The following is a 23374-nucleotide window of genomic DNA, read 5'->3' on the forward strand; positions in this document are numbered from 1 at the left end:
CATTACTGCATTTAAGGTTGTATTTTAGTTGTAAATAATGGCTGATTAATCAGATGAACAGGCACATGGATTGCATAAACATTGCTCCCCACTTCCATATGTGAAAAATATGGAGAAAAATGAGTTTGATGTTCAAAATAGATGTTCCTTTTAATGTAGAGATTACTTTGATATACATTTCGCAATGTACAATTTCTGACACAAAATGATTATTTCTCACATTTTCTAAACTGGGAAATACAGTACTTGTGGAAATTACAAAATAACAAAGCTTCATAAAGATTCAGTATATTGTTTGAGCTTTTGTACAACAATATTCATAGGGATGACGCTTTTGTATGAGCCATATTCATCTGAGTCAGAGGGTTCTCCTTAGTACCCTCTTGTCTTTTTATCATATATGCAACGAATGAAACAAAACATCTATTAACAAGTGCGCAAAAAGTTTACTTACAGTGTCATCTTTAAGTTTAAATAGACAAAGTTCAAACAAACAAACATAGACACAAACAACTAGATTTGCTAGTGGGCTGGATCACTGTTTCTCTGCCATGCAGACTGGTCCGTACACTGAAATCTGTAGCGTAGAAACTTGACACGAGGCTTCATATGGAAGTCAGCAGGTATCCTCCAGTTCCACATTTTCTGCACCTTCAGAAGTGAAGATGTATTTTAGTCTCTGACACACATATCTGTAATTCATCTATCTAAGAGGTGACTGCGATAGTTCATCCAAATTACTAAATTACATTTTGGTTTCCTTACCCTGTGAGCAGTCTATGGACGAGACAAAAATCCATAACTTGTGTGAACTACCCCTTTAATGTTAAAAAAGTAATGCAATATATTGTAGAATTACAGCATATTGAGTATACTGTAGCATTGAGTCCTACCTCAGAGGCAGTAATACTACTTTAGTGTCCTTCATTTTTACTTGCTCACAATTTTTATTCTTGTAGTACCAATCAAGAGCTTACCTTTGTCTCTTTCAAAGGTACAGTTTAACAGCACTGTATTATCACCTGAAACCTTGCAGTCAGAAACTTTGCCATCTTACTACTGTAGTTATTAATACAGTGTAATAAAAATGAGTAGTTGTAAGATATTGTATGTGTTTTGACAGGGGAGTACATCATGTAAATAAAACAAGGCTTTTGTCATTTAATAATGTTTTTAAAAGAAGAGAGAGACGTTATAAGGAGCTGAGAAACCTACCTTCAGGACCCTGACCAGATGGGTTGTACTGTTCAGCTGCGGAAACTGGAAAGAGCAAGCAAAACCGAGGAAAGAAAAGAGCCCTTGAGCATCTGTTCACTGAGTGGTTCAATATATGCTGTCATAATGACACAGCATTGTAATATCTGAAAGCTGTGCAATCCTGTGCTAAATAACAAGTTAGGCTGTGTTTACACAGTCAGCCCAATTCAGATCTTTTGCCAATTATTTGCATATCTGATACCTATCTGATATTTTCTCTAATGTGTAAACAGCAAAACAACACATGGAATCTGATCTTTTGAATTCCGATTTATACTACCTCCATATATGGATCTGAATCCTGATACAAAAACCTATCCTCCATACGTGACCTCATGCGTTACCATGACAACCACCCCAAAATGTTAAGGAACAGTGACAGGAAATGAACATGGCATCTGTGTGCTACTTCAGAGGCTACATCAGCATGAATGTGCAAATCTGATATTGGTCACTTGTAAAACTGAGTGTGGACAGTCAGAAAAAAAGATTGGATATAGAAAGAAAATCTGCTTTGGGTTCTTAGTGTGTCTGTGTAAACAGATCCTTATTAGGCCGTACTACCCATTTAGCCTGCACAACAAAATATCACCTTTACTAAAACTGCTAAATTTGTCACATGGATCCATTTCGCTATTTCAATTACTTTTGCTGCATATACACAATCAGCCCAATTCTGATCTTTATTTTCACTAATTGGTCTTTTGACCAGTCAGATCAGCTCTTTTGCCAATAATAGGGCAAAAGATTGGAATTGGGATGCCTGTGTAAACGCAGCATTTGTAGTCAAATTGATAGATGGCTAGATATCAACATTACTGAGACATCTGTATAAGGCTGTGTTTACAAAGGCAGACCCTTTTCTGATCTTTTGCCTAATTATGGGCAAAAGAGCTGATTTGATTGGTTAAAAAAGAATATCCGAAAAAAAATCAGAATTGGGCTGCCTGTATAAACACAGCCATGTAACAGAGTTTAAACCTGAACTCTTATGAAGCTTACCAGCAGGCTGTGTCTGTTCTGTTACACCAGGATGACCTGTTTGGACAAAGACATTGCATGAACACAGACCCTACGAACAGAGCAGGGGGAGACCACCGTGAACGGGCAACCAGGGCTGTCTGTCATCAATGTCAATGCATTTCACACCATTACATGTCTATCACTACTTAGACTATGGTTATCTGCAAAGATCTGTAAAGCACTTTATGGCAACTGTTGGGCTGTAAATACATTTTATTGATTGGTTGATTAATCTATGGCAGGGGTGTCAAACTCCATTTTTGATGGGCTGAGTTTCTGCAAGTTTCCAATCCTCTCGTGTACATCTTTTTTTTTTTTACCTTTATTTAACTAGGCAAGTCAGTTAAGAACAAATTCTTATTTTCAATGACAGCCTAGGAATAGTGTGTTAAATGCCTGTTCAGGAGCAGAACGACAGATTTGTACCTTGTCAGCTCAGGGATTTGAACTTGCAACCTTTTGGTTACTAGTCCCACGCTCTAGGCACTAGGCTAAGGTCATTTATTGGTTAGGACCTCCCCTCTCTAGGTCTAATTGGATACGAATTGAAAGAAAATTACCAAAAATAGGAGATACACAGCCCTCCAGGAAGTGAGTTTGACACCCCTGCTCTGGGCTATCTCTCTAAGATCAAAGGACTATTTCCACTACTTTTCATTTCATCAAGCCTTTAGGAGCAACAGATACTTGTGCAAGGTCAAGGGGTTGCGTAAATGAATATACTGTACCGACTTACTTGAAGCCTGTAGAGTGGATCCTTGTGCATCAGCTGTGACTACAATACAAAAGATAGATTCAACATGGTGACTTAAGGCGTTTCGTTTTGTTATTTAGTGACTGGCAGTAAGGCTGTGTCCCATATGGTATCCTATTCCCTATATTGTGCAATGCTTTTTAACAGGAACTATGGGACACTATTCTCTTTATAGTACTCTATCTCTGATGAGTAATGAGTGGTATGAGAACCTCACTCAAACCTGCCAACTTTAGCGTCTGTATTACAGACATTGGTATTACATACATATGGAATTGCATACATTCACATTATATTTTTGGAGGCTAGTGTGTGTTTTGTGTGTGTGTGTGTGTGTGTGTGTGCGTGTGTGTGTGGACTTACCTGGGGAATCGGTCTGAATGAAGACACTGTGTGCTTCTGCAACAACTGAGAGACAGAGTATATGATGTTACAAGTGTGTTGTGTGAGAGGCCTTGTTTGGTTTAGAAATCTAGCACTTCTGATATGTTGTTGTAAATGGAATTTTACCTGTAGTGTCATGTCCAAATCCAAGCACAGAATCTGAAATTGAAAAATGTATACTTATCATCTTCCACACCTGGACGTACAGTGGGGCAAAAAAAGTATTTAGCCAGCCACCAATTGTGCAAGTTCCCTTACTGCCAGTCACCCACTTAAAAAGATGAGAGAGGCCTGTAATTTTCATCATAGGTACACTTCAACTATGACAGACAAAATGAGAAGGAAAAAAATCCAGAAAATCACATTGTAGGATTTTTAATGAATTTATTTGCAAATTATGGTGGAAAATAAGTATTTGGTCAATAACAAAAGTTTATCTCAATACTTTGTTATATACCCTTTGTTGGCAATGACAGAGGTCAAACGTTTTCTCTAAGTCTTCACAAGGTTTTCACACACTGTTACTGGTATTTTGGCCCATTCCTCCTTGCAGATCTCCTCTAGAGCAGTGATGTTTTGGGGCTGTTGCTGGGCAACACGGACTTTCAACTCCCTTTTCAACTCCGATTTTCTATGGGGTTGAGATCTGGAGACTGGCTAGGCCACTCCAGGACCTTGAAATGCTTCTTACGAAGCCACTCCTTCGTTGCCCGGGCGGTGTGTTTGGGATCATTGTAATGCTGAAAGACCCAGTCACGGTTCATCTTCAAAGCCCTTGCTGATGGAAGGAGGTTTTCACTCAAAATCTCACGATACATGGCCCCATTCATTCTTTCCTTTACACGGATCAGTCGTCCTGGTCCCTTTGCAGAAAAACAGCCCCAAAGCATGATGTTTCCACCCCCATGCTTCACAGTAGGTATGGTGATCTTTGGATGCAACTCAGCATTCTTTGTCCTCCAAACACGATGAGTTGAGTTTTTACCAAAAAGTTATATTTTGGTTTCATCTGACCATATGACATTCTCCCAATCTTCTTCTGGATCATCCAAATGCTCTCTAGCAAACTTCAGACGGGCCTGGACATGTACTGGCACTGCAGGATTTGAGTCCCTGGCGGCGTAGTGTGTTACTGATGGTAGACTTTGTTACTTTGGTCCCAGCTCTCTGCAGGTCATTCACTAGGTCCCCCCATGTGGTTCTGGGATTGTTGCTCACCGTTCTTGTGATCATTTTGACCCCACGGGGTGAGATCTTGCATGGAGCCCCAGATCGAGGTAGATTATCAGTGGTCTTGTATGTCTTCCATTTCCTAATAATTGCTCCCACAGTTGATTTCTTCAAACCAAGCTGCTTACCTATTGCAGATTCAGTCTTCCCAGCCTGGTGCAGGTCTACAATTTTGTTTCTGGTGTCCTTTGACAGCTCTTTGGTCTTGGCCATAGTGGAGTTTGGAGTGTGACTGTTTGAGTTTGTGGACAGGTGTCTTTTATACTGATAACAAGTTCAAACAGGTGCCATTAATACAGGTAACGAGTGGAGGACAGAGGAGCCTCTTAAAGAAGAAGTTACAGGTCTGTGAGAGCCAGAAATCTTGCTTGTTTGTAGGTGACCAAATACTTATTTTCCACCATAATTTGCAAATAAATTCATAAAAAATCCTACAATGTGATTTTCTGGATTTTTTTTCTTCTCATTTTGTCTGTCATAGTTGAAGTGTACCTATGATGAAAATTACAGGCCTCTCTCATCTTTTTAAGTGGGAGAACTTGCACAATTGGTGGCTGACTAAATACTTTTTTGCCCCACTGTATGTGTGTGAGTGAATCATGTGAGTATTATGTCATTGGTTAAAATGAAACTGTAGAGTTTATGAGTCCACTGGTCACAGCCACCTCATCTAACCCTGTTTCAAATAAGAGGGGATATTACACTGTTATACTATATATATTTATTTTGTTACGTTAAAGCCTTATTCTAAAATGTATTAAATTAAATAAAATCCTCATCAGTCTACACACAATACCCCATAATGACGAAGTGGAAACAGGTTTAGATATTTTTGCAAATGTATAAAAAATAAAAAACAGACATTTCTTATTACGGAAGTATTCAGAACCTTTGCTATGAGACTCGTAAATTGAGCTCAGGTGCATCCTGTTTCCATTGATCATCGTTGAGATGTTTCTACAACTTGATTGGAGTCCACGTGTCATAAATTAAATTGCTTGGACATGCCTTGGAAAGGCACACACTTGTATATATAAGGTCCCACAGTTGTCAGTCCATGTCAGAGCAAAAACCAAGCCATGACGTCAAAGGAATTGTCCGTAGAGCTCAAAGACAGGATTGTGACGAGGCACAGATCTGGGGAAGGGTACCAAAACATTTCCGCAGCATTGAAGGTCCTCAAGAACACAGTGGTCTCCATCATTGTTAAATGGAAGAATTTTGGAACCACCAAGACTCCTCCTAGAGCGGGCCACCTGGCCAAACTGAGCAATCGGGGGAGAAGGGGCTTGGTCAGGGAAGTGACCAAGAACCGGATGGTCACTCTGACAGAGCTCCAGAGTTACTTTGTGGAGATGGGAGAACCTTCCAGTAGGATAACCATCTCTGCAGCACTCCACCAATCAGGCTTTTTTTGGTAGAGTGGCCAGACAGAAGCCACTTCTCAGTAAAAGGCACATGACAGCCCACTTGGAATTTGCTAAAAGGCACCTAAAGAACTCAGACCATGAAAAACAAGATTCTCTGGTCTGATGAAACCAAGATTGAACTCTTTGGCCTTAATTCCAAGTGTAACATCTGGAGGAAACCTGGCACCATTTCAGCGGCAGGGACTGGGAGACTAGTCAGGATTGAGGGAAAGATGAACGTAGCAAAGTACAAAGAGATCCTTGATGAAAACCTGCTCTAGAGCGCTCAGGACCTCAGGCTGGTCCTTGTGTGGCCCAGCCAGAGTACGGACATGAACCCGATCAAACATCTCTGGAGAGACCTGAAAAAAGCTGTGCAGCAATGCTCCCCATCCAACCTGACAGAGCTTGAGAGGGAGAAACTCCGTAAATACAGGTGTGCCAAGCTTATAGCGTCATACCCAAGAAGACTCCAGGCTGTAAACGCTGCCAGAAGTGCTTCAACAAAGTACTGAGTAAAGGGTCTGAATAGTTATGTAAATGTGATATTTCAGTTTTGTGTTTTTTTATAAATTTGCACAAAAAAAATGCTTTTTTGCTTTGTCGTTATGGGGTATTGTGTGTAGATTGATGAGGAAAAATAACCATTTAATCCATTTAGAATTAGGCTGTAGAATAGTGAAGACATCAAAACTATGAAAACACATATGGAATCATGTAGTAACCAAAAAAGTGTTAAACAAATCTAAATATATTTTATATTTGAGATTCTTCAAAGTAGCCACACTTTGCCTTGATGGAAGCTTTGCACACTCTTGGCATTCTCTCAAACAGTTTAATCTGGAATGCATTTCCAACAGTCTTGAAGGAGTTCCCGCATATGCTGAGCACTTGTTGGCTGATTTTCATTCACTCTGCAGTCCAATTCATCCCAAACCATCTCAATTGGGTTGAGGTCAGGTGATTTTGGAGGCCAGGTCATCTGATGCAGCACTCCATCACTCTCCTTCTTGGTCAAATAGCCCTTACACAGCCTGGAGGTGTGTTGGGTCATTGTCCTGTTAAAAAACAAATGATTGTCCCACTAAGCGCAAACCAGATGGGATGGCATATCGCTGCAGAATGCTGTGGTAGCCATGCTGGTTAAGTGTGCCTTGAATTCTAAATAAATCACAGATGGTGTCACCAGCAAAGCACCCCGACACCATCACACCTCCTCCACCATGCTTCACGGTGGGAACCACACATGCGGAGATCATCCGTTCACCTACTCTGCGTCTCACAAAGACACGGCGGTTGGAACCAAAAATGGCAAATTTGGATTAATCAGACCAAAGGACAGATTTCCAGCGATCTAATGTCCATTGCTTGTGTTTCTTGGCCCAAGCAAGTCTTCTTCTTATTGATGTCTTTGGCAGTGGTTTCTTTGCAGCTATTCGACCAGCGTGAAGGGCTGATTCACGCAGTCTCTGAACAGTTGATGTTGAGATGTGTCTGTTATTTGAACTCTATGAAGCATTTATTTGGTCAGCTATTTCTGAGGCTGGTAACTCGAATGAACTTGTCTTCTGCAGCAGAGGTAACTCTGGGTCTTCCTTTCCTGTGGAGGTCCTCAAATTTTCTGGATTGACTGACCTTCACAAATGATTGGCTCAAATGCATTAAGAAGGAAAGAAATTCCACAAATGTACTTTTGACAAGGCACATCTGTTAATTGAAATGCATTCTAGGTGACTACCTCATGAAGCTGGTTGAGAGAATGCCAAGAGTGCGCAAAGCTGTCATCAAGGCAAATGTTGGCTACTTTAAAGAATCTCAAATATAAAATATATTTTGATTTGTGTAACAAATATGTGTTAGTTCATAGTTTTGATAGTTTCTACAATGTAGAAAATAGTAAGAAAATAAAGAAAAACCCTTGAATGAGTAGGTGTGTCCAAAATTTTGACTGGTACTGTATATATATATATATTACTTGGATTGTGTACCTATTCTAGACTTTTCTAAGCTACTCCAGAACACTGTTCCAGAGAAAATCAAAAGAATGTGTGGTTGAATGCTGTTTCCCACAATATGCTCTGTGTTAGTGACAGCTTTATTTCTCCTTAATGCCTGCCCCTCCTCAGGCTGGCCCCAGCTCAGCCGGCTCTGCACTGAGTGTTACATTTATTTTGGCGTAACTAGCGAAGCAGCGGCAAGCAGTGTGTCAGCTCTAAAAATATGCAGGTTAGAGAAGGAATGCTTGATCATCAGACAAGTGCGTAGCCTACCGGGCGTCCCTGGTGCGCTGGAGCTGTACACGTTCGCCCCAAGTGCTAGGGAGAGGGAGAAACACATGAGTTACTATGTTAGATGTACTTCATTATGAGTATCCATTTGTTTGAATAGCCTACTAAATATGTTTTATTAGATGTCACCCAGTGTTGTAATGGGATGTTCTTGTTTGATCATGTAAATGTTTACAATATATAGTAAACAGTAACATACACTTCAAACCCTTACCAGTGATATCTATCTGTGTATGTGAGCTGGTTACAAGTTCTTCTGCCACACCTGTTCACACATTGACACCTGTATCATTGTACCTGTGCACAGAATATTTCAGACTCTACTTGTGAAGGTAAACTATTAATTTATTTTCTCCATTATCAGTAACTTAAAGCTGCAATATGTAACTTTTTGGGCAACACGAAGTGGCGGAGCGAGTTATGCATTTTCTTTAAATGCAATTAACCTTTATTTATCCAGGGACCTGCATAGTGCATATTTTAACATGTATAGTATACAAAGTATAAGCAGTCAAGCCAACAGGGTGTTCTATCTGTAGAGGGATGTTGTGTGGCCATGTCAGACAGCCCTGCTCATAGAAACACATTAGTAGGCCTAGCCAAATTCGACCAATTTCCCGAAAGCTCACTGTAGGATTTCAAGGTGGTGGCTTACCTGTGGTATCTGTTTGAGGGCTGACGGTGTGAACGTCATCATGATGCTGAACAGCGACCCCGTCTGTAACAGCTGAAGAACCACGAAATTAGAACTCAACCCGCGAAATTACAGCGTGAGCTCTCATGATGAAACATTGTTGCAACACTATTACAACAACATTGTAAAAAGTGATGCCTTCAGAAATGTTTAACTCGGCAAATTAAATGTAGGCCTATCATTGATTCTATTTTTTGTAGGACTCACCTCCCATGTCGTCGTGGTGAGAGACGACGACGTGCTCACCTGCAGGAAATAAGGGAGGAAGAAAAGCTGACCGGTGAGTGGTGATGGCTAACATTTTGGAAATACTTTTTTTTTAAGTATATTTTTCCTGTGTGAAAATAAGCATAGAACACTTTACTCTGACAGATAGACGTCCTGGGAATTTTCATCCCTGGACCGTTTTTAATGGAGGTATTTATTTAGCCAGCACTGGCCTTGGTGAAGCCTATTTTCCATCATGACACTTATTTTCCACAAAGGTTATAGTTCTATGAGACAATTGTTGCTCAAGACATAACATAAGACCAGAACAGGTCCAACAGTGGTGGAAAAAGTACCCAATTGTCATACTTAAGTAATAGTAAAGATATATAGAAATTGACTCAAGTAAAAGTGAAAGTCATCCAGCAAAATACTACTTGAGTAGAAGTCTAAAATATACTTGAGTATCAAAAGTGAATGTAATTGCTCAAATATACTTAAGTATCAAAAGTAAAAGTATAAATAATTTCACATATTAAGCAAACCATATGAAACAAATTTACGGATAGGCAGGGATACACTCCAAGTTAATTTACAAAAGCATTTGTGTTTAGTGAGTCTGCCAGATCAGAGGCAGCAGGGATGGCCAGGGATGTTCTCTTGATAAGTGCATGCATTTTCCTGTCATGCTAAGCATTCAAAATGTAGCAAGTACTTTTGGGTGTCAGGGAAAATGTATGGAGTAAAATGTACATTATTTTCATTAGGAATGTAATGGAGTAAAAGTAAAAGTTGTCAAAAATATAAATAGTAAAGTAAAGTACAGATACCCCAAAAAACTATCTAAGTAGTACTTTAAAGTATTTTTACTTAAGTGCTTTACACAACTGAGGTCCAATCCATTATTTTGCACTTACAGTAGGCAACTAAGCAGACAGAAAAATGTGTTTATGAATAACAAATGCACTGAAATAGGTTTGTAAATAATGGAGAATTAAAACACTGAGTTACCAGCATCTAGTAGGCCTATGTCTGTAGACACAATCTGCTGCCCAGGTGGATCTGAAAAGCAAAAACACTGTCATATACACCATTGTATTTGCAGGCTTTTGCATTAGGCATATTGGGATAAATGACCACATGAATTCAGTATGTCAAGCATATATCCTCAATGCTTCTCAAAAAATGCATGTGGCATTTGTTTTGCTCCATCAAGTGCAAATACTCTACCCCTGGTTATAGCCTAGTCATAGCCTGGTCCCAGATCTGCTGCTTTTGCGTACTCCATTGTCATTGGAAGCTAAATGTTTAATTGTTTGGCATGACAATTCCATTAGGAGTTGGCAGGAGAGCAGAAACAGACTGGCACCCAGGCTGGCTTCGGCCTACTGGCTTCCGTGTACCTTTAGGGTAGACATACCTGTTACATCATGATGCACATCGTTGACCGCATGATCACCTCCATGTGTGTCTGTAACCTGGCTTTGACGACCATTTCCTGCAACATACATGTTCATTTATGCTGACATTATCTTAACTATCCTCTGTCTGAGCTGGACACATCAATACCACTCTCTGAAATACATTCATAGTATAATGTATTTAATTCAAAATATATATATTGGCCATTTAACAGACACTTTTATCCAAAGCAACTTACAGTCATGCGTGCATACATTTTACATATGGGCAGTCCCGGGAATCAAACCCACTATCCTGGCATTGCAAGCACCATGCTCTATAAACTGAGGTACAGAAGATCACCTTTAACAGGGGTATGTTATGTTTAGTCCTGAGTGTGATCCTACCTGGGTGGTCAATGTGCGATGATGAATAATCAGTATGTGACATCACTGCTACTGGGTGGTCTGGAGAGAAAAACTGAGATGAAGCTTTTCCATGCCATCTTGGTCACTATCCTCTTACAGAGATGATGATTTATTTCAGTGTATTTACCTGTAGTATCGGATAGACCAGCATGATCACCTGCTGAGTGGTATGATCCATCGAAACCTGAGCTCAGATATGGATGGTCAGGCCCTGAGTAGTCAGTAAGGCCTGCAAATAAAAAGAGACCACAAATAGGACAGAGATACAAACTAGTTGACAGACCCACAACTACTGTTTACATGTTCAACTGTGAATCATAATCTATTTATTAGATAATGATTATAGTTGTGGCTCACAATGCCTACCTGTAAAATCACTTATTAGACCTATGTGATCTCCAAGGCCTGGGGGAAGAACATCAGAGAAAGAAAGAAGATAAATGATTGGATGATGTGAACCCTCATCTCTTGTTGCACGGCATCCCTCCTAATAGAGTCTCTAAAAGGCAATGCCTGACCCCATTCATCAGGGATGGCGGTGCTACTCCACCAAGACATAAAGTCTACAGTGAAGCCGCAAAAGTAAACAATGTCAAGATCAGTTCACAAGCCCAGCTACACAAATAACTTGCTGTCTGCACAGACAGGAACACATGGACCCAATGATAATCTTGGAGTAAAAAAATATATTGGGGCGTAAATTCTCCGGGACACTCTGAAATCTCTGTCATGATTAGCCTGCGAGGAGCTCTCTCCGAGTTAGAGAACTAAGCCTGAGAGGAGCTCTATCCGAGGTGAGGTAGAGAACTGAGCCTACGAGGATGAGGGACGACACAAGAGGGAGGGGTGAGGTGATTTACAGGACCTGGCAGAGGGTGAAAGGCGTGCCAGTAGGTACCTGGTGGAACGTCTGGACCCGGGCTGCTACTGGACGACAACGCCGGTCCTGGACCCGAACCCACAGCTGGATGAGAGGAGAGAGAGAACAAAGAGAGCAGGAAGAGAGAGAGAGAGAGAGAGAGAGAGCAGAGAGAGAGAGAGAGCAGAGAGAGAGAGCAGAGAGAGAGAGAGCAGAGAGAGAGAGAGAGCAGAGAGAGAGAGCAGAGAGAGAGAGAGCAGAGAGAGAGAGAGAACAAAGAGAGCAGGAAGAGAGAGAGAGAGAGAGAGAGAGAGAGAGAGCAGAGAGAGAGAGAGCAGAGAGAGAGAGAGCAGAGAGAGAGAGCAGAGAGAGAGAGAGAGAAGAGAGAGAGAGCAGAGAGAGAGAGAAGAGAGAGAGCAGAGAGAGCAGAGAGAGAGAGAGCAGAGAGAGAGAGAGAGAAGAGAGAGAGCAGAGAGAGAGAGCAGAGAGAGAGAGCAGAGAGAGAGAGCAGAGAGAGAGAGAGCAGAGAGAGAGAGAGAGAGAGAGAGCAGGAAGAGAGAGAGAGAGAGAGAGAGAGCAGAGAGAGAGAGAGCAGAGAGAGAGAGAGAGAGAGCAAGAGAGAGAGCAGAGAGAGAGAGAGAGAGAGCAGAGAGAGAGAGAGAGAGCAGAGAGAGAGAGAGAGAGCAGAGAGAGAGAGAGAGAAGAGAGAGAGCAGAGAGAGAGAGAGCAGAGAGAGAGAGCAGAGAGAGAGAGAGAAGAGAGAGAGAGCAGAGAGCGCCAGACAGCCAGTGATATATATCAAACCTGATTTAAAATAGTTTTCCTTGAATAAATGATTACAAAAGCAGGAATAACTGTAACAGTGATTTACTCTGCAGCAGCACAGATAACTAGCAAAATATGGAATATAAACTTCTCAGAGTGAAGTTAGTGGCTTGCTGTTTTAACCCTCGGACAGAGAGGTACTTAAATAAAATGACGCTTTAGAGGTGTAGTATAACATTGTCTGTGCCAGTTTAAATATAGCTTAAATCTGATATAAATTAGAGGGACTCTCCCACAGAGTAACTTTCCCAAAGGTGTTGCATTGTAACATTTCTTTCAAGGGAACAAGTGAAGTAACTAAGGGAGGCTTGGATGAAGAAACATACCTATTGAGTCTAATTGGGAAGTCATTCCAGTGTGATCTATCAACAGAGCAGTGTTGGTTAGATATTTTGGATTCAACAAAGAAAAACAGAGATTCTTTATAGTCAGAAAAGCCCCAACAGAAAGCAGACACAGAAGGGCTATGATGACAAACCCACCTGAGATGTCGATATGGATGTCAGAAGCATACGGATCCCCCACACCACCTGGAACGACATACAGTTAATCAAGAACAAACTTGATATAACTAAAAATAAACATCAAAGATAAGTTCATACAAACACTCACCCATTAAACCAATGAGGAAGTCATGGCTGGATTGGTCGATAATACCTGAATGTCAATACGGAATTAAAGTGAAGAAATGATGGAGAAGCAAGTAAATATACCAGACAGGAGCCAAGCATGAAACACAGCACCCTCACCTGGACACTCACCTGTATTGTCCAGGTGAGAACTTGCACCAAGTGGATCCATAGCACCTGAAATGTTGAACCTATTAAAAAGTATCAAGGCATTCCATCGTCTACTCATTTGCCCTATCATTAAACAAACAAGCCCATGACTTCAACTTTATCGGATTTTCAGCAAGATGTTACCTGTGGGATCCATGTGAGTTGTGTCCTCAATGAAGAGGTCAGTGACTACAGGTATAGCTGAGACACAGAAAGACATTGACAATCAAAATGGCCTCACAAATGCCAAACTCAATCATGTTTTTTGATCAAGCGCAATGAAGTCCTTCTCCTTACCTGCATGTCCATTTTCTACTGCTCCTCCAATCAGCAGCTTGTGACCATTACCTTGGAAACAACATTGAGATCCAATAAATACCATGACACTTCTGTTCTTTGTAGGATTATACCGAGGAGTGTAAGATAATTGTGTTCTTCACAGTTCACAGGTACATGATGTGGCTCAAATAAATAGAACAATTTCAATATTTACCATTAAACTCAGGTGATTCAGGTGTGTCATACTCAGGCGACTCTATTTCAGTCTCACTTGCTGAAACACATACAATAGATGTCTTTATCAATCATATTTACATTTACATTTGAGTAATTTAGCAGACCCACTTATCCAGAGCGATTTACAGTTAGTGCATTCATCTTAAAGTAGCTAGGTAAGACAACCACATATGATAACACAGGCATAGTAAGCACAACTTTTCCTCAGTACAGCAGCTATCAGCGAAGTCAGTGCTAGAAAGTCAGTGCTAGGAAAGTCTGTGCTAGTAAAGTCAATGATAGGAAAGTCAGCTCTATGAAAGTCAGTTCTATGAAAGTCAGCCCTAGTAAAGTCAGTGCTGGAAAGTCAGTGCTAGAAAGTCAGTGCTTGAAAGTCAGTGCTTGAAAGTCAGTGCTAGTAAAGTCAGTGCTTGAAAGTCAGTGCTAGTAAAGTCAGTGCTAGAAAGTCAGTGCTAGAAAGTCAGTGCTAGAAAGTCAGTGCTAGTAAAGTCAGTGCTTGAAAGTCAGTGCTAGTAAAGTCAGTGCTAGTAAAGTCAGTGCTAGAAAGTCAGTGCTAGAAAGTCAGTGCTAGTAAAGTCAGTGCTTGAAAGTCAGTGCTAGTAAAGTCAGTGCTAGAAAGTCAGTGCTAGAAAGTCAGTGCTTGAAAGTCAGTGCTTGAAAGTCAGTGCTAGTAAAGTCAGTGCTAGAAAAGTCAGTGCTAATAAAGTCAGTGTTAGTAAAGTCAGTGTTAGTAAAGTCAGTGCTAGTAAAGTCAGTGCTAGAAAAGTCAGTGCTAGTAAAGTCAGTGCTAGTAAAGTCAGTGCTAGTAAAGTCAGTGCTAGAAAAGTCAGTGCTTGAAAGTCAGTGCTAGAAAGTCAGTGCTAGTAAAGTCAGTGCTAGTAAAGTCCGTGCTAGTAAAGTCAGTGCTAGTAAAGTCAGTGCTAGTAAAGTCCGTGCTAGTAAAGGCAGCGCTAGAAAGTCAGTGCTAATAAAGTCCGTGCTAGTAAAGTCAGTGCTAGTAAAGTCAGTGCTAGTAAAGTCAGTGCTAGTAAAGGCAGCGCTAGAAAGTCAGTGCTAATAAAGTCCGTGCTAGTAAAGTCAGTGCTAGTAAAGTCAGTGCTAGTAAAGTCAGTGCTAGTAAAGGCAGCGCTAGAAAGTCAGTGCTAATAAAGTCAGTGCTAGTAAAGTCAGTGCTAGTAAAGTCAGTGCTAGTAGAGTCAGTGCTAGTAAAGTCAGTGCTAGTAAAGTCAGTGCTAGTAAAGGCAGCGCTAGAAAGTCAGTGCTAATAAAGTCAGTGCTAGTAAAGTCAGTGCTAGTAAAGTCAGTGCTAGTAAAGTCAGTGCTAGAAAGTCAGTGCTAGAAAGTCTGTGCTAGAAAGGCTGTGCTAATAAAGTCAGTGCTAGTAAAGTCAGTTCTAGGAAAGTCAGTTCTAGGAAAGTCAGTGCTAGAAAGTCAGTGCTAGAAAGGCAGTCCTAATAAAGTCAGTGCTAGTAAAGTCAGTTCTAGGAAAGTCAGTTCTAGGAAAGTCAGTGCTAGAAAGTCAGTGCTAGAAAGTTTGTTCTAGGAAAGTCAGTGCTAGTACAGTCAGTGCTAGAATGGCAGTGCTAGTAAAGCCAGTGCTAGAAAGGCAGTGCTAATAATGTCAGTGCTAGTAAAGTCAGTTCTAGGAAAGTCAGTGCTAGAAAGTCAGTGCTAGAAAGTCAGTGCTAGAAAGTTTGTTCTAGGAAAGTCAGTGCTAGAAAGTTTGTTCTAGGAAAGTCAGTGCTAGAAAGTTTGTTCTAGGAAAGTCAGTGCTAGAAAGTTTGTTCTAGGAAAGTCAGTGCTAGAAAGTTTGTTCTAGGAAAGTCAGTGCTAGTACAGTCAGTGCTAGAAAGTCAGTGCTAGTAAAGTTAGTGCTAGAAAAGTCTGTGCTAGTAAAGTCAGCACTAGAAAGTCTGTGCTTGTAAAGTCAGTGCTAGTAAAGTCAGTGCTAGTAAAGTCAGTGCTAGTAAAGTCAGTGCTAGTAAAGTCAGTGACAGTAAAGTCAGTGCTCGTAAAGTCAGTGCTAGTAAAGTCAGTGCTAGTAAAGTCAGTTTTAGTAAAGTCAGTGCTAGTAAAGTCAGTGCTCGTAAAGTCAGTGCTAGTAAAGTCAGTGCTCGTAAAGTCAGTGCTAGAAATTCAGTGCTAGGAAAGTCAGTGCTAGTAAAGTCAGTGCTAGAAATTCAGTGCTAGGAAAGTCAGCACTAGAAAGGCAGTGCTAGAAAGTCAGTGCTAGGAAAGTCAGTGCTAGGAAGTCCATGCTAGTAAAGTCAGCACTAGAAAGTCAGCGCTAGAAAGTCAGTGCTAGTAAAGTCAGTGCTAGGAAAGTCAGCGCTAGTAAAGTCAGTGCTAGAAAGTCAGTGCTAGGAAAGTCAGTACTAGAAAGTCAACGCTAGTAAAGTCAGCACTAGAAATTCTGTGCTAGGAAAGTCAGTGCTAGGAAAGTAAGTGCTAGTAAAGTCAGTGCTCGTAGAGTCAGTGCTAGTAAAGTCAGTTCTATGAAAGTCAATCCTAGGAGAGTCAGTGCTAGGAAAGCCAGTGCTAGTAAAGTCAATGCTAGTAAAGTCAGTGTTAGGAAAGTCAGTGCTAGTAAAGTCAATCCTAGGAGAGTCAATGCTCTCTCTCTATATATATATATATATATATATATATATATATATATATATATATATATATATATATATACAGGGGGCAGCTCCAAATCCAAACCTATCAACCGGATCAGCACGATGGTGTGAGCAGCCAGTTCTATGAAAGTCAGTCCTAGGAGAATCAGTGCTAGGAAAGTCAGTGCTAGTAAAGTCAATCCTAGGAGAGTCAATGCTAGGAAAGTCAATGCTAGGAAAGTCAGTGCTAGAAATTCAGTGCTAGAAAGAAAAGACAAGTGCAAGTATTAATGCAAGAAAGCTACCAATATACAGTGGGGCAAAAAGGTATTTAGTCAGCCACCAATTGTGCAAGTTCTCCCACTTAAAAAGATGAGAGAGGCCTGTAATTTTCATCATAGGTACACTTCAACTATGACAGACAAAATGAGACAACAAAAATCCAGAAAATCACATTGTAGGATTTTTTATGAATTTATTTGCAAATTATGGTGGAAAATAAGTATTTGGTCCATAACAAAAGTTTATCTCAATACTTTGTTATATACCCTTTGTTGGCAATGACAGAGGTCAAACGTTTTTTTAAAGTCTTCACAAGGTTTTCACACACTGTTGCTGGTATTTTGGCCCATTCCTCCATGCAGATCTCCTCTAGAGCAGTGATGTTTTGGGGCTGTTGCTGGGCAACACGGACTTTCAACTCCCTTTTCAACTCCGATTTTCTATGGGGTTGAGATCTGGAGACTGGCTAGGCCACTCCAGGACCTTGAAATGTTTCTTACGAAGCCACTCCTTCGTTGCCCGGGCGGTGTGTTTGGGATCATTGTCATGCTGAAAGACCCAGCCACGTTTCATCTTCAATGCCCTTGCTGATGGAAGGAGGTTTTCACTCAAAATCTCACGATACATGGCCCCATTCATTCTTTCCTTTACACGGATCAGTCGTCCTGGTCCCTTTGCAGAAAAACAGCCCCAAAGCATGATGTTTCCACCCCCATGCTTCACAGTAGGTATGGTGTTCTTTGGATGCAGCTCAGTATTCTTTGTCCTCCAAAAACAACGAGTTGAGTTTTTACCAAAAAGTTATATTTTGGTTTCATCTGACCATATGACATTCTCCCAATCTTCTTCTGGATCATCCAAATGCTCTCTAGCAAACTTCAGACGGGCCTGGACATGTACTGGCTTAAGCCGGGGGACACGTCTGGCACTGCAGGATTTGAGTCCCTGACGGCGTAGTGTGTTACTGATGGTAGGCTTTGTTACTTTGGTCCCAGCTCTCTGCAGGTCATTCACTAGGTCCCCCCGTGTGGTTCTGGGATTTTTGCTCACCGTTCTTGTGATCATTTTGACCCCACGGGGTGAGATCTTGCGTGGAGCCCCAGATCGAGGGAGATTATCAGTGGTCTTGTATGTCTTCCATTTCCTAATAATTGCTCCCACAGTTGATTTCTTCAAACCAAGCTGCTTACCTATTGAAGATTCAGTCTTCCCATCCTGGTGCAGGTCTACAATTTTGTTTCTGGTGTCCTTTGACAGCTCTTTGGTCTTGGCCATAGTGGAGTTTGGAGTGTGACTGTTTGAGGTTGTGGACAGGTGTTTTTTATACTGAAAAAGTTCAAACAGGTGCCATTAACACATGTAAAGAGTGTAGGACAGAGGAGCCTCTTAAAGAAGAAGTTACAGGTCTGTGAAAGCCAGAAATCTTGCTTGTTTGTAGGTGACCAAATACTTATTTTCCACCATAATTTGCAAATAAATTCATTAAAAATCCTACAATGTGATTTTCTGGAATTTTTTTCTCATTTTGTCTGTCATAGTTGAAGTGTACCTATGATGAAAATTACAGGCCTCTCTCATCTTTTTAAGTGGGAGAACTTGCACAATTGGTGGCTGACTAAATACTTTTTTGCCCCACTGTACCTGTACCTGTAAAAGTATTACATACATATGTAGGATCTTAATTTGACCTACATTACCTTTAAAAAATGTAGGGTCACTTAGAAATGTCCTTGTTTTTTAAATCAAAAATATTTTTGTTGTCCATTAAAATAACATAAAATGTATCAGAAATATTGTGCAGACATTGTTAATGTTGTAAATGACTATTGTAGCTGAAAATGGCTGATTTTTAATGGAATATCTACATAGGTGTACAAAGGTCCATTATCACCAACCATCACTCCTGTGTTCCAAGGGCATGTTGTGTTAGCTAATCCAAGTTTATAATTTTAAAAGGCTAATTGATCATGAGACAACCCTTTTGCAATTATGTTAGCACAGCTGTAAACTGTTGTTCTGATTAAAGAGGCAATAAAACTGGCCTTCTTTAGACTAGTTGAGTATCTGGAGCATCAGCATTTGTGGGTTAGATTACAGGCTCTAAATGTCAAAATGAAATTCGTCAGTCTATTCTTGTTCTGAGAAATGAAGTCTATTCCATGCAAGAAACTGCCAAGAAAAATCTCATACAACGCTGTGTACTACTTGCAGCTTCATTAAATAGTACCCTCAAAACACCAGTCTCAATATCAACAGTGAAGAGGCGACCCCGGGTTGCTGACCTACTAGGCAGAGCTGCCATGAAAAAGCCATATCTCAGACTGGCCAATGAAAAGAAAAGATTAAGATGGGCTAAAGAACACAGACACTGGACAGATGAACTCTGCCTAGAAGGTCAGCATCCTGGAGTCGCCTCTTCACTGTTGATGTTGAGACTGGTGTTTTGCGGGTACTATTTAATGAAGCTGCTAGTTGAGGACTTGAGGAGTCTGTTTCTCAAACTACACACTCTACTGTACTTGTACTCTTGCTCAGTTGTGCACCGGGGCCTCCCACTCCTCTTTCTATTCTGGTTAGAGCCAGTTTGTGCTATTCTGTGAAGGGATTAGTACACAGTGTTGTACGAGATCTGCAGTTTCTTGGCAATTTCTTGCACGGAATAGCCTTCATTTCTCAGAACAAGAATAGACTGACGAGTTTCAGAAGAAAGGTCTTTCCTTCTGGCCATTTTGAGCCTGTAATCAAACCCACAAATATTGATGCTCCAGATACTCAACTAGTCTAAGAAGGCCAGTTTTATTGCCTCTTTAATCAGATCAACAGTTTTCAGCTGTGCTAACATAATTGCAAAAGGGTTGTCTAATGATCAATTAGCCTTTTAAAATGACAAACTTGGATTTGCTAACACAATGTGCCATTGGAACACAGGAGTGATGGTTGCTGATAATGGGCTTCTATATGCCTATGTAGATATTCCATTAAAATCATCAATTTCCAGCTACAATAGTCATTTACAACATTAACAATGTCTACATTGTATTTCTGATCAATTTTATGTTATTTTAATAGACATAACATGTGCTTTTCTTTCAAAAACAAGGACATTTCTAAGTGACCCCAAACTTTTGAACGGTAGTGTATATTGTCACAGCAAAAATAATCCTGCATCAACACGATTTTGACTTTTAGTCCATAATGTTGCTTTATCGGTGGTTAGGCTATTAGCTGGCCAAAAGTAGGCTACGTGAAAAGTGCAATACTGTTAATATAACCGTGTATTAGTGTGGGTTTTTATGGAATTTATATTTATCACAAAGCTCATTGGCATTTCCTGCGATGCAGGAAAATGTTCAGCAACCAGAGATTGATCAAATTAAGATCTTACATCTATACAGTTGTGTGCCTGTGTTGTTCATTCTTCATTTATGTAATTTATTGTAAACTGATGTTTTGCCATTCATGGTGATAGTGTCTGTCTGCTTCTTTAGTGTCAGGATGCACTTACTTGGAGCCTCAGTCTGATAGACAGCAGCATCAAATGTATGAATGCTGCCACCTGCAAGAACAATACAATGATGCCACCTGTAATAACAATACAATGATGCCACCTGTAATAACAATACAATGCTGCCACCTGCAATAACAATACAATGCTGCCACCTGTAATAACAATACAATGATGCCGCCTGTAATAACAATGCAATGCTGCCACCTGTAATAACAATACAATGATGCCACCTGTAATAACAATACAATGATGCCACCTGTAATAACAATACAATGCTGCCACCTGCAATAACAATACAATGATGCCACCTGTAATAACAATACAATGCTGCCACCTGTAATAACAATACAATGATGCCACCTGTAATAACAATACAATTATGCCACCTGTAATAACAATACAATGATGCCACCTGTAATAACAATACAATGCTGCCACCTGTAATAACAATACAATGATGCCACCTGTAATAACAATACAATGCTGCCACCTGTAATAACAATACAATGCTGCCACCTGTAATAACAATACAATGCTGCCACCTGTAATAACAATACAATGATGCCATCTGTAATAACAATACAATGCTGCCACCTGTAATAACAATACAATGATGCCACCTGTAATAACAATACAATGATGCCACCTGTAATAACAATACAATGCTGCCACCTGTAATAACAATACAATGCTGCCACCTGTAATAACAATACAATGATGCCACCTGTAATAACAATACAATGCTGCCACCTGTAATAACAATACAATGCTGCCACCTGTAATAACAATACAATGATGCCACCTGTAATAACAATACAATGCTGCCACCTGTAATAACAATACAATGCTGCCACCTGTAATAACAATACAATGATGCCATCTGTAATAACAATACAATGCTGCCATCTGCAATAACAATACAATGATGCCACCTGTAATAACAATACAATGCTGCCACCTGTAATAACAATACAATGCTGCCACCTGCAATAACAATACAATGATGCCACCTGTAATAACAATACAATGATGCCACCTGTAATAACAATACAATGATGCCACCTGTAATAACAATACAATGATGCCACCTGTAATAGCAATACAATGATGCCACCTGTAATAACAATACAATGCTGCCTTGATTTAAACATTGTAAGCATGCTAGTTGTGGATCATATTTGTGATGTACTTTACATACTGTACATAACATACAGAGTGTCTTGGAAATGTAAATTATGAATAACCTTTTACTGCAGTGGGGTAAATCTGGGTCAAACAGTGTCTACCTTGAAACAAGGTATACCACAGGTGGCAACTTCATTGTGGTGGAAGGGCTATTAGTAATGGCTGGGATAGAATCAATGGAATTATATTGAAGACATCAAACACATGGTTTCTATGTGTTTCATACCATTCCATTCACTCCATCCCAGACATTATTATGAGCCGTCCTCCCCTCAGCAGCCTCCTAAGAAGTATACACCTCACACACATGGTTATGGGCTTAAAACATTTAGACACCTGTACCATGTCAGATATAGAGTTGAAATGTATTACATTTTTAGTTTGCATCCCAATATTAGACTTCATATACACATCACAGAAGACTGAAATATAACAAAACTGTTTGACATAGAAACACTGGATTTTAAGGCTTGTTTTCAAAAATTATGTTTATTATTTATGAAATTATGAAAAATATTAATGACACACCCATGAGACCACTAGAGGGCGATTTGGCCATTTGACTGCAGCCTAATAATAATGTTTACCATAATAATGTTTAGTGTTATCCCATTTGTTGATGGGCTGACACTAAAATAAAATATTAAATACAAAGTGTTCCTGACTATGTGTTATCAATGGTCCTTATCCAAACCCACACATTCACTTGATTGTTAGTTACCGGTTTGCTACACATGACTGAGTGATATCATTATTGGTCGTTATAACTCATAACTGCATATGCTTGTTTGTCACAGGTCTGTCTCCAGAACGTTCTGTGGCTTTATGTAGTGAATGATACCTGCAGGCTGTGGATGAGCCTCATGGATAATGATGAGAGTGGAGGTCCCTCCTGCTTGTCCCATTGAGCCTATAAGGTAAACACATTGAACATAAGACTAAGTTAATCACTGCAAGGGACCATTGAGATATGTTTATACAAACAAATGAAGAGTTTCATTCCAAAATGCTATTTATCCATTTTCATTTTAAAAAATGTTGGGAAATTAGCTTTTATTCTTTAAAGAAATTATGAAACAGATGGGTGTGTTTTTTTGTCTAATCAGGGCGTGGGGTTGTTCAATGACATCAACAACAAATTATGTTTTTATTCACAATTCTCTCAGAGAAAGAAGTAGTACTGCTAGGTTTTGCACAGTCAAATGTAACAAATAACTAAATGTTTTATAAATAAATGTACAGTAATATGAGATATGTAGGTAAAACATTAGCATTTTACATGAGTCATTTAGCAGATGGTCTTATCCAGAGCGACTTACAGTTAGTGCATTGATCTAAAGATAGCTAGGTGAGACAACCACAGTAAACAGCATACAAACATTCCATTCCAGCTAAACAATGGATATAATCATTTAGCAAAAAAACACATTTTGATACACATCTAAAATCTATAAATGTCAAATATGAGAACAGACATATTTTACACAAACTTGTATGTACCCATAAGTATATACCCATAAGCAATAATGTCTGATGAAAAAACACATGCATTTTGGAAATAAACTCTTCAAATGTAGACCAAGATGACTTACCGTGAGAGATTGTATCTGAGTGGACAACCTCTGTTCCTGGGTGGACAACCCCTGTTCCTGGGTGGACAACCCCTGTTCCTGGGTGGACAACCACTTTTCCTAAAATAATTATGTTGAAATTCAGCTTCAGCAAAGAGATTCATGTTGATT

At 40.0% G+C, this 23374-nt stretch overlaps 1 protein-coding gene across 1 annotated transcript in view; it reads right to left on the bottom strand.

Moving 5' to 3' along the window:
- Positions 1-131: 131 nt before the first annotated feature.
- The window catches only part of LOC109904665 (uncharacterized), a 28216-nt gene continuing 4973 nt past the window's right edge, over positions 132-23374 (bottom strand). Inside the window, exons 12-36 of the mRNA XM_020501849.2 lie at positions 23225-23323; positions 22474-22542; positions 20445-20495; positions 14032-14091; positions 13836-13886; positions 13683-13739; positions 13521-13565; positions 13372-13416; positions 13242-13289; positions 13086-13121; positions 11974-12039; positions 11442-11480; positions 11203-11304; positions 11055-11114; positions 10667-10744; positions 10258-10308; positions 9247-9285; positions 9001-9072; positions 8328-8372; positions 3545-3577; positions 3398-3442; positions 3017-3055; positions 2260-2295; positions 1216-1260; positions 132-651 (exon numbers count right to left, since the gene is read on the bottom strand). Of these exons, the coding sequence (XP_020357438.1) occupies positions 617-651; positions 1216-1260; positions 2260-2295; positions 3017-3055; positions 3398-3442; positions 3545-3577; positions 8328-8372; positions 9001-9072; positions 9247-9285; positions 10258-10308; positions 10667-10744; positions 11055-11114; positions 11203-11304; positions 11442-11480; positions 11974-12039; positions 13086-13121; positions 13242-13289; positions 13372-13416; positions 13521-13565; positions 13683-13739; positions 13836-13886; positions 14032-14091; positions 20445-20495; positions 22474-22542; positions 23225-23323 (1346 nt within the window). The 3' untranslated portion in view covers positions 132-616. The remainder of the gene's footprint in view (positions 652-1215; positions 1261-2259; positions 2296-3016; positions 3056-3397; positions 3443-3544; positions 3578-8327; positions 8373-9000; positions 9073-9246; positions 9286-10257; positions 10309-10666; positions 10745-11054; positions 11115-11202; positions 11305-11441; positions 11481-11973; positions 12040-13085; positions 13122-13241; positions 13290-13371; positions 13417-13520; positions 13566-13682; positions 13740-13835; positions 13887-14031; positions 14092-20444; positions 20496-22473; positions 22543-23224; positions 23324-23374) is intronic.

Source organism: Oncorhynchus kisutch, linkage group LG14 (genome assembly GCF_002021735.2).
Source record: "Oncorhynchus kisutch isolate 150728-3 linkage group LG14, Okis_V2, whole genome shotgun sequence".
Lineage (NCBI taxonomy): Eukaryota > Metazoa > Chordata > Actinopteri > Salmoniformes > Salmonidae > Oncorhynchus > Oncorhynchus kisutch.